This window comes from Nicotiana sylvestris, chromosome 6, assembly GCF_000393655.2.
Source record: "Nicotiana sylvestris chromosome 6, ASM39365v2, whole genome shotgun sequence".
NCBI classification, from domain to species: Eukaryota; Viridiplantae; Streptophyta; class Magnoliopsida; order Solanales; family Solanaceae; genus Nicotiana; species Nicotiana sylvestris.
The window spans coordinates 150,581,334-150,593,350 of record NC_091062.1 but is presented as its reverse complement, the minus strand read 5'-3'; the positions used below and the strand labels follow the sequence as shown (position 1 = coordinate 150,593,350).

At 42.7% G+C, this 12,017-nt stretch overlaps 2 protein-coding genes across 2 annotated transcripts; both read right to left on the bottom strand.

Moving 5' to 3' along the window:
- Nucleotides 1-1,506: 1,506 nt before the first annotated feature.
- LOC138871472 (uncharacterized) lies at nt 1,507-2,196 on the bottom strand. The gene has a single exon (XM_070149353.1). The coding sequence runs from the start codon at nt 2,194-2,196 to the stop codon at nt 1,507-1,509; it is 690 nt and encodes a 229-aa protein (XP_070005454.1).
- An 8,344-nt stretch (nt 2,197-10,540) lies between these two features.
- LOC138871471 (uncharacterized) lies at nt 10,541-11,224 on the bottom strand. Its single transcript, XM_070149352.1, has one exon. The coding sequence runs from the start codon at nt 11,222-11,224 to the stop codon at nt 10,541-10,543; it is 684 nt and encodes a 227-aa protein (XP_070005453.1).
- Nucleotides 11,225-12,017: the final 793 nt, after the last annotated feature.

The following is a 12,017-nucleotide window of genomic DNA, read 5'->3' as shown; positions in this document are numbered from 1 at the left end:
CGATCCAGCGTTACCCTGTGGATGCATGTGATGGTCATTGTAATGGCCATGTGATTTGAAAAAAGCGTGCAACAAGTAGACATGTGATGGTATGTGAAATTGCCTATTTTTAAATCCCTTCCATTGGAATGAATGCAATGCATTAATACCACCAATTGAAATTTCATTAAAAATAGACAAAGATGACATGCCAACATTTTATATTCCCATATAGCTCCTGCAAAAAAGCAAATTTGTTAGAATAAAAAAAAGGCCTTTATTCAAAGGCTGTTCAATTCCTAAAGAACAACAGGCGTGTGAATTGTTTAGAAGTCCATCTAATGTTCCTTTATTTTCCCAACAAAGGCTGTTGAGTTGATGGATTATGTCCCCCATGCGTGTATGCATTTTGCCCAGCAAGCTCAACCATTTGCACCCATGCCTGCCTTGGCATTTCCAATATTGTCCATTTCATCTCTGCTTGCGTGACTTAGTCCCAAAGTGGTGCTGCCTATTGTTTTGCTCCAGATCTCTCGTTAAAAAATATAGGCGTGCGTTGTAATCCCCATGCTCATGCATTCTTATTTCCTTCAAAAGTGACGCTCATCCCAGCATGTGTGCATTTAAAGGAGCTACTCCTCGTGGGCTGCAATGTTTAAGAGCGTGCTCCAGCAGCAGCTGTAACAAGCATCATGCTTTGAAATATGTCCCAATGAGCAAATGCTTTAAAACAATATCTCAACGCAAATGATGCTCCTCGTTGGCTGCACTGTTTTGCTTGAAAAGCTCGCTCCAGCATAAGCTATAACAATCAACAGGCGTTGCAAGTGGTCCCAAAGAGAATGATTTAAAATAATAATAAAAGGTTGTGAGGCATGCTTGAACATTTAAATGTGGAATCCCAAAGCCTCTTCTTTTTGGAACTTCATGCACGCTTCTATGCCTTTTGATAGCCTTGAGAACTCCTTTTTAGTATTGAATTTGTAGCTTCCCAAGTATGTAGGCATGCATATGCTCCAAATAAATAGGCGTGCAATAAAATAAAAAGCTACGAATGTTTACTCAGCTTTTCCTCGAACACGAGTTTTCCACCACGCTGGTTGTTTAGCCCATGTGTGTGTAAGCTTCTCTAGCTTAATCATTTGTTTGTAGCATTCAGAACGTGAGCTTCCAGCTTTTGTCGAGCATTTGGTTTGTCTTATGTTTCCAACATGCATGCTAATGTTTGTTCCACTCATTTGACCAGTTCTCGAGTGCCCTTCATCTTCCAGCATTAAACAATTATAAACCTGCAAATCCTCGAAATTCCCTAGCATGCTGGTGCAAACTCCAAACGAATTGGCATCTATTTGTGTCCAAAACTTGACATGCCCATCATGTTTTTCCATGCTCTCATTTTGAGGAGAATCGCATGTTCTCCATAACACACATGGAAGTATCGATCCATTCCATTTTTCTTTAAACCCTTTTGCATCTGCTTTAATGTCCTCCCAGTGGATTGAATGCTCTTCCTTTTCTCTTTGCTTCTTATCTCTTGTCCACCTTCACCCTTAGACTTGGACATTGCAGCCTATCTTCATTAACTAACCTCCTTCCCTGTGCATCTAGATGCCAGAATTGTTGGCATTCTATTTCTCCATAATCTAAATCATAATTAGCCAAGTGATCTGCCAGCTTGTTGCCCTCCCTATGAATATGAGTAACTGTGTAATTGCCCCCATTTATTAGTTGCATCATTTCCTTTACCTGCTCAGATATGATCCATGGTGGTTTCCAGATCCCATCCATTATCTTTTTTAATAACATTGAGTCAGTTTGAAGCCATACATGAGAGTATTGTTGAAATCTGCAGAACCTTAGTGCTTCTACCATGGCCTTCGCTTCAGCTACTGTGTTTGTTGTCTCCTCAATCTCCTTCCCTACTGACTTGACTATGTCACCATTTTTATTTCTTATACAAAAACCTATTGAGCTCCTGCCTGGATTTCCCCTTGATGCACCATCCGTATTAACTTTTAGCCATCCTGCACTTGGAAATTCCCACATGACTTTGGTAACCTTAATTTTAGGAGAGAAATTTTCCATCATAGTTAATAGATCTTGCCATTTGTGAGGTACCATGTCCATCCCAGGCTTTCTCACTTTCACCAATGCCTGGAGATTTGAAGAAACTTGATAAATCACCCTGCTAGTTGTCACAGCATCACCATACTTCATACTATTTCTTCTTTTCCAGAGTTCCCAGACTACACATGAGGGGAGTACTTACATTACTGGTTTGAGCCTTAAGCACACATTTGCAGTCCAACATTTTGTGATTGCTTGGTGCAATGTTAATCCCTCCACAACTATTCCTGCCCTCGATAGAAAATACTTCCAAGTTGTCCTTGCAGTTTCTGATCTAAAAAACAAGTGTTGAAGAGATTCCTCGTCAGGCTGTACACAACACCAACATTTTGATGGCATGCAGTAGCCTACCATTTTCAAGAAATCATCTAAAGGTAGCTTTGCTTTCCACACTTTCCACATGAAAAATGCTATTTTAAAAGGCAGCCCCTTTACACAAATCATCCTATAAGCTGTTCTTGGTTCGTCTCTTCTTCTCGTATAATCCGATGCTGACTTAACACTGAAATATCCTCTTGTTTCCAGCATCCAACAAGGCATGTCAAGAACCTGCTGAGGTGAAGGTGGTTTGATTTTCTCCAGAATGTGTACTGCTAAGTCTTCAAGAAGCAGTTCAAATAACCTGTCCACATCCCACTCACCATCTAAGGTAACATCATGTACATTTTGTACAGTTTCATCAATGCCAAAGTCCTGAGGAACTAAAAAATATAGTGCCCCAAGACCTGTCCAGTTTTCAAACCAAAATAGTGAGGATCCCTTTTTTATTTGCCAAAAGATTTGATGTTCAATCAGATCTCTACATTCCAACATTTTTCTCCAAATGTGAGACCCCCTTTTCCATGGAACAATTACAGAATTCAATTTTTTACAGTATTTCTGACATACGAAAGAGCTCCATAGGCTTGGTTTTGTTCTGAAATTCCACCACAACTTGCTGAATAATGCCTTTGCTACATCATGCAGTGACCTGAAACCTATTCCTCCTTCCTCAACTGGCATGCATAATTTTTTTCTTTCTTTTTGTTTTGTTTTCTTCTCTTTTTTTTTCTTTTTTCCTTTACAAATCCATTGCACCATTCAAGTATTTCTTTCCTGATTCCCCTTTTTCCTACTTCCTTACCACCCCACACTTTGACTTTTGTATGTTCTTTAGTAATTCAAGTGCTTCTAGGAGGTACAAGTTCAAATAGTCAAACTACTCAAACATAGGGATATAGGTCATTATAGGGTTATCAAAGAACAGGCTTCAGGCTCAAAGGGGTTAACTATGGCAATATATACAAGTGGATTCACAAATATACAGGCTACACAAAGAAATGCCTCAAACATCTCTAAAATCAAACAGCTTCTATTTCGCTTTGCAAACACACAGGGCAAGTTCTAGGTATCACATGCAAGCACAGAATACAAGTAATAGCTCACACACACTTGGCATGTAACTCATTCCGAATTAGTTTATCAACACACTCATACGAGCGTTCAAGCAAGACAGGATGTGCAAAATTAAGGCATAGATTTACGAGTCTACAAACGAGCCTAGACGTCGCACCCTCATGTTCGTTTTTGTTATTCTCAGGAGGTGTGTACATCAAGGGTTGCATTCTAGCCTTCACCCATTTTGGTCCTAAAACTACAAAAGAAAAATCTACCTAACCCGGTTCAAGTAAAGTCCTTGGAAAAGAACCGTGGTCAAAAGAAAAACCAAGGGAAAATTACTACACTACCTAAAAAAGAAAAAATAAAATAAAATAAAGAAACTACATGGACTACTTCCCTCAAGAGTACTGTCCAAGTGGTCCGTCCTCAGGAAGAGTCTTCTACATTTATTTATTTTTAAATCCGACTTTGACCCTTAAGAGACCCGTCGACAAGTGTCTGTCGTTGGGCCAAGTCAGTTACTTCCAATGTGAGTACAGTCAATTATACACAACAACACCAATCAAATACTACAACATACACCATGTCTATATACACTACAATACATTACCCGAGCAAGTCTTCCACCCCACACTTAAACATTATGGCATGTCCCCATGTCATATCAAAAATAACGAGCAGAAGGGTAAAAAGACTTCCCTGAGCCTCAATCAGAGTCAGAGACGGTACTGGGGTCCACATGGCAAGCTTTCCCCAAAGCACGAAACCAGGACATAAACCGGCTCTCAGACCTGGCCTGCCGCTGAGACATGGCATCCATACTAGGGGTGGGCATCGGTCGGTTCGGTTCGGTTATGAATATTATCGATTTAGCATATCGGTTATCGGTTTACAAATTTGATAAACCAATAACCGGACCGATAAGATATTGATTATCGGTTATCGGTTAATCGGTTATCGATCATTATCGGTTCGGTTATCGGTTTACCCGATAAGATAACTCAATCTAGAGTTAAGCAAAAAAAAAGACAATTCACTGGAGTTAAGCAAAAAAGAGATGAATTCACATATAGTATACTACCCATTTCTGCGTTATGTCCCATGGTCACAACTGGAATAATATTAATTCTTCAACAACAGTTGTCCAAATACATTAATAATAATACAAAGTAGTAGCCATTTCACCTTAAAATTAACAAGTCCAAACATATAGTACTAACAGTCCAAGATAAACTGGATACTGTTTGTCAAATGCCTAACTTGAAAAAAGAAACCATAAAGCAAAATCTTGATCTGTGCATGGGCAATACTAACACGGAAATGAAAAACACCTAGAAGGTAAGAAAATACTGTCATGTTGTCAAAGCTCAGCACTATACAGAAGAATAATGTTCAAAAATATCCCTGAAACTGACGAAGATTGTCGATTGAGAATTGATAAGTGCGAAGAGAAATTGGTCGTAGGTATAGGCTGCACTACGTGAGCCCACAAAATTAAGGAACGAAAATAAAAAAAATAATAATCATTAATAGTCAAAAGTATCAATTTGAAGATGAATTTCGTTATAGAAATTAAAAGCCTAATGTATAATACTAAAGACTTACGCTAGGAGTAACTAGTAAGGTCTATAAAGATTGAAGATGAAGCAACTGAAGAGTGCGACTGAGAAAGAATAGGAGAGAATGAACTGAAGCCCTAACATATGTATATACTTAAGGGTAAAGTCATAATTTTATTAATTCTTATAGGATTATCGGTTAACCCATTAACAAAATTGGCAAACCGAGGCCCGAACCGATAACCCAATAGTGAAACAATTCTAAACCGTTACCGAACCGTTAACCCAATAACCCAATACCGATAACCCAGTAAATAATTAACGGTTCGGGTTATCGGTTTTACCCGATATATGCCCAGCTCTAATCCATACGCGTGTGTAGGCACTCCACCGAGGTGAGAAGATCCGCGAACTCTTCCTCTATAGTACGCAACATAGGCTGGGTGGACTGTGATCTGGATAAGCCTTCCTCAGCATGGGGGCGCCGAGAGGGTCTGGCACTGTCATAGGATCTCCTGGATGGTGCCATGGGAACCGGGTCATCATCCTCATCATCGATCTGAATGGTGGTGCGTGCACCCCTGCCTACTCTGATGCTTGAAGCTTTGAAAGATGCTTTAGGGGGCAAGTCTACATCAGTAGGATTGGTGGGGACATTCTTCAGCAGGCACAATATAGTCACCAGGGAGGGAAGTAGAATCCCTTTGACCTCAGCGGGGACCGTATGATCATTTCATCACCAATAAGTCTTGCCGCATCAAAATCTTTCTTTGTGACAAAGCATCATGTCAAGAGGGCTCTTTGGAAGTTCACTTTAGTCATATTGCCTGAGGGCAAGAACCGGCTGCAAATGACAGTGAGCCAACACTTAGCCAAATGGGTGAATGAATTGGAGTTCAAGGTGATATTGTCACATATCCAGATTGGTTGCCCCCCTACGCATAGTGCATCAGTCATAATATCCCAAGTGACTCCTGGTGCATCCTGGTAATAGTAAACGTCACCCATAAACTGGGGTAGCCGCAACACCTGTTGAATAGTTTCAACTGAGGCATCTACCCATTTGCCCCACATAGTCACCTCCCGCAACGTATGTGATGGGCAGTTCGCGTAGAACTCTCTTACAATCATCATGTTCACTGTTTCAGGTTCATCAAATAAGAACTCCATTTCCCTCCACCGTATTTCCTCATACATCTCCTCCTTTTCTGCACGGAGGGCTGCCCTGTCAATCAGAATCTCAGGGATGAAGCTCTTTGAGGCCTTGGCATGAAAGTCGTCCTCTACCAATTCTGATTTGAACCTTGAGGCATCATATGTAGGCTGTTGGGACGTGCCTGCCGATCTCTTTTGCTGCTTACGAGCCATATGACCTGCAAAGAATACAAGAGAACCATAAAATATATCCTACATGTGCCAGCCGGATGGTTACTCAGACTTCACCACCCGATGGCACCAAATAATATCCCCCATTTAATCCATTCATACACTATGCCAAACCCCCAACTAGTGAGGTGTTCCAGGTTACAACCTCCACAATGGCCCCACAACTTTCTTACAAATTCTGGCATACAACACCCCACACTTACTCCCTCAAGTGATTCACGTTAAATATAACACCACCATTCACCAAATACAACAACACCACAACCCAGGATAGGCACAAAATACCTCAAAATAGCACCACAAGCCCCAAATTTTCGGCCAAAAAGGGCCCTCCACCAAACTACACCGCAAAAAATATTTCTAGGCCTCCAAATCATCTAAACAACCCCCACAATCGAAGTATAAGAAAGACCCAACCATTTTAGCACCAAACAAATCCACAAGAAGCAAATATAACAATAACAACAGAGAAGAAGCAAAAATTGAAAGAAAATCTACACTATTCCTACCTAGGGTTTAATTAAACTAGTTTAGACTAAATTACACTAATTAGAAGAAGAAATAGAATAAAAAAGAAGAGAACACTTACTTGATGAAGGTTGAAAGGGGTGGGTAGTGGTGAGAGGAGGTGTGGAGAAGATAACAATGGTTGCTTTTTGGGAGTGAGGGAGGGATTTGAGAGAGAAAGAAAAGAAAGGATTTGGGTTTTATTTTTTTTGGGGGAGGGGGGGTTTCGTTTTGTTTCTGAATAGAGAGGGGGAATAATTGTTTTAGGGTGGGTGAAGGGTTAGGTGAATTAGAAAGGGGGGGGGGTGAATAAAATTTTTTTTTTGCATACCTGGGCCCGACGGGGTCTGCCACGGTTCTGCCGCGGTCGTGGTTGAACCGCGGTAGACGAAGTTCAGAGAGGGGTTCCCATTGCGGTTCCACCACGGTCGCAGTGGAAACGCGGTGAACAAAGTTCAGAGGGGGTCTCTGACCGCGGTCGCGGTGGAACCGCGGTCTGGGCAATTGTCTGATTTTTTGATTTTTTTTTCATATAATGTGTTACACTTACAACAATTTCGGGGGTTGCCTCCCACGCAGCGCCTGATTTAACGTCGCGGCATGATGCAGGATGAGCGCATTTAAGGCTCGCTCGACCTCTGTGGTTCAGTCAGGTGCAGCGCAGACACTTTCTTTTTCTCGCTCATGCCCACATATGGCTTCAATCTTTGACCATTGACTCTGAATGTACGAGAGTCATTCTCTGTGGCAATCTCAACAGCTCCTGAAGGGAAAACTTCAACTACTCGAAATGGTCCAAACCATCGTGACTTAAGTTTACCTGGGAACAGACGTAGTCTTGAGTTGTATAGCAAGACCATGTCCCCGGGTTTGAAATTTTTCTCAACAATGTTCTGGTCGTGCAGCCTCTTTATTCTCTCCTTGTACAATTTTGTACTCTCAAAAGCAAGATATCTGAACTCCTCGAGCTCATGCAATTCAGTGACTCTTGACGTGCCCGCAGCTTCCATGTCTAAGTTCAGCTATTTCAATGCCCACCACGCTTTATGTTCAAGTTTCACTGGCAGGTGGCAGGTCTTCCCAAACACCAACTTGTATGGTGACTTACCAATTGGAGTTTTGAAGGCAGTTCTATAAGCCTAGAGTGCATCATCTAGCTTCCTCGCCCAATCAGTTCTTGTGGCGTTCACAGTTTTGGTTAACACACTCTTGATTTCTCTGTTGGACACTTCAACCTGTCCACTAGTTTGCGGGTGGTAAGGAGTAGCCACCTTGTGGCGCACATCGTACTTAGGCAAGCAACTTTTCAAAGGCCCTGTTGCAGAAATGAGTGCCTCCATCACTGATAATTGCTCGTGGTGTCCCAAAGCGGGTGAATATGTTCTTCTTTAGAAATCCCACCACCACTTTTGCATCATTGGTGGGTAACGCCGCAGCTTCCACCCATTTGGACACATAGTCTACAACAACAATAATGTACTTATTGCCATAGGAGCTGGCGAAGGGACCTATGAAGTCAATCCCCCAGACGTCAAACACTTCCACCTCTTGAATTGGGTTCATGGGCATCTCGTGGCGTCGGGAAATGTTCCCGGTCCACTGACATTCATTGCAGCCCTTCACCCATAGGTGCGCATCTTTAAACACTGTCGGCCAGAAGAATGCAGCCTCTAGCACCTTTGCCGTTGTCCTAACCCCTCCAAAGTTTCCACCATACGCCGATGCGTGACAAGCCTGCAAAACAGAAAATTGCTCTATCTCGGGGACGCATCTCCGGATCATATTATCAAGGCATATTCTAAACAGATAAGGTTCATCCCAGTAATACTGGCGGCTTTCACGAAAAAATCTTTTCCTTTGGACCGATGAAAGGTCGTGAGGAACTATACCACTGGCCATGTAATTAGCAAAGTCTGCATACCATGGCGCTTCCTGATGAGTGGTGGTGAGCAGCTGCTCGTCTGGAAAAGTTTCCAGTATTTCCTCAACCTCAACTACATTTTTAGCTCCCTCAAGTCGTGATAGATGATCAGCGACTTAATTCTCAGTGCCCTTACGGTCACGAATCTCAAGATCGAACTCTTGCAATAGCAACACCCAACGAATCAGGTGTGGCTTAGATTCTTTCTTTTCTATTAAGTACCTGAGAGTTGCATGGTCAGTATATACAATTACCTTGGACCCTATCAGGTAGGATCGGAACTTGTCAAATGAGGACACTACAACCAACATCTCCTTTTCAGTCACAATGTAGTTCAACTGGGCTCCACTTAGCGTTCTACTAACATAGTAGATTTGGTGCATCAGTTTGTCTTTCCGCTGGCCCTCACTGGCATCACACATTAGTTCAAACGGTTGCTCCCAGTTGGGGCAACTATGATGGGTGCTATGACCAGTCTCTTTTTCAACTCCTCAAATGCTACCCTACAATCATCAGAAAACAAAAACAGGTGATCTTTTTTCTAACAACTTACAGAGAGGGTTGGCGATTTTGGAGAAGTCTTTTATGAACCTCCGGTAAAAACCGGCATGTCCAAGGAAGCTTCTGATGGCTTTGACTGAAGTTGGTGGAGGTAGCTTTGCAATTACATCAACTTTTGCGCGATCCACCTCTATTCCCTTTCTTGACACCCGGTGCCCCAAGACTATGCCTTCTTGTACCATGAAATGGCACTTCTCCCAGTTCAGAACCAAGTTAGTCTCGATGCACCGTTTCAGCACACGCGTCAGATTTATCAGGCACTCATCAAATGAATTCCCCACCACTGAGAAGTCATCCATGAACACCTCCATTATGTCCTCAACCATGTCAGTGAATATGGACATCATGCACCGTTGGAATGTGGTAGGTGCGTTGCATAGGCCAAATGGCATCCGTCTAAAGGCATAAATGCCATACGGGCATGTGAAGGAGGTCTTTTCTCTGTCATCCGGTGCAATGGAGATCTGATTGTACCCTGAGTACCCATTCAGAAAACAAAAGTGTGACCTCCCTGCCAATCTTTCCAACATCTGATCAATGAAGGGAAGTGGGAAGTGGTCTTTCCGGGTGGCTAGATTCAACTTTCGATAGTCCATAAAAATTCTCCAGCCTGTGACAGTTCTTGTTGAGATCAATTCATTGTTGTCATTTGTCACAACCGTCATGCCACCCTTTTTAGGAACACATTGCACTGGGCTCACTAGCTGCTGTCAGAGATTGGGAAAATAATTCTCGCATCCAACCACTTTATCACCTCCTTCTTCACCACTTCCTTCATGTTGGGGTTCAGCCTCCTCTGATGTTCCCTGGAAGGTTTGTGCCCCTCTTCCAGCAGAATCTTGTGCATGCAGTAGGCGGGGCTGATCCCCCTGATGTCTGCCATGGTCCACCCTATGGCAGTTTTGCACTCCTTTAGTACCTGTAAAAGTTTTTGAACCTGCACATCTAACAAACTAGAAGAGATAATAACAGGTAATGTGGAGTCAGGTCCCAAAAATTCATACCTGAGGTGGGATGGCAATGGCTTTAACTCCAGCTTTGCTGGTTCTTCAATGGATGGCTTAGCTGGAGGAGTTTCTCTCTTTTCTAAGTGCAAGGGCTCAAACTCTAGATTTCTCTCCTAGAACCCTCTACCTTCCAATGCCAACACCCATTCCGCCAAATCTTCACCATTCACTTCATCTAAGTTCATCAAACATGTAGTCAGGGGGTCCTTAATTGTCAACACCTCATCATCGGACTCTACAATTACATCCATGGCATCAATAAGAGAGCAATTGGCGAACTCGCTTGGTCGCCTCATAGACTTCTGCACATTGAATGTTATTTCCTCATCATTGAGTCTCATTTTGAGCTCCCCAGTCTCACAGTCAATCAGAGCTCTCCCCGTGGCCAAGAATAGTCTTCCTAGGATTATAGGAATCTCTTCATCCACTTTGGAATCCAAGATCACAAAATCTGCAGGGAACACAAATTTCCCCACCTGAATAAGCACATCATCAAGGATACCGAATGGACGCTTCATAGTCCTGTCGGCTAGCTGCAACAACATGGAGGTGGGTCTAACTCTCCTAATGCCCAACCTCTTATAGATAGCCATGGGCATAATATTAATGCTGGCCCCTAAATCACAGAGCGCTTTAGCAAAGGCGAAATTCCCAATAGTGCATGGAATTGTAAAGCTACCTGGATCAGACAGCTTTTCAGCAATAGGTCTCGTCACCACTGCACTACAGGTCTGAGTAAGTGTAACCGTAGCCAAGTCTTGAAAATCAAATTTTCGGGACATCAAGTCCTTCATCATTTTTGCGTACCCAGGCATCTCCTTTAAAGCTTCAATCAGTGGAATATTTACCTAGATTTGTTTGAGCATTTCAAAGAACTTTTTATACTGCTCCTCATTTTGATGCTTAGCCAGCCTCTGTGGAAAGGGTGCAGGAGGTTTCTTCGTCCCAATCACTTGGGACTTCTCTTTATCAGCTACTATTTCAACTACTGGCTCTTCACTGGCTCAGCTACTTTCTCGGTCTCCTGCTGAATGTTCTTTTCTTCCTGAGCAGGCTGGACTGTCACCTCTGTCAGTATCGTAGACTCATCCAGCTCAATGGGCACTGGAATGAATGTCTCAGCCTGTATATTTTCTCGAGCTCTCTCTTGTTCTACATCTAGATCCCTGCCATTACGGAGACTCACCGCCATTAGCTGCTTTGGGCCCTGATCTTTTGGATTAATCTGGGTGTCTGTAGGTAATGTCCCCTGAGGACGATTGTTTAGAGACATTGAAATTTGGCCCAATTGCACTTTAATATTTTTGATTGCTCCGTCATGTGCATCTACTCTTTCATTTATTTTTGCATTGGACCCAATAACCTGCTGCATCATTGCTTCAAGTCTAGTGAACCCATCTTCTTGCCTTCCACCATCTGTTGCTGAGGTGGGGGATACCCTTACTGTTGATTGTTGTACCCCTGTGGCCTTGGATAAGGTGCCATATTGTTGGGAGGTCTCATACCTCCCATGTTTCCAGCATTGTACTGTGGCTGAGGTGGTCTGTATGGTTGCTGAGTTTGCTGACCCCAGTTCTGATTGCCCCGTCT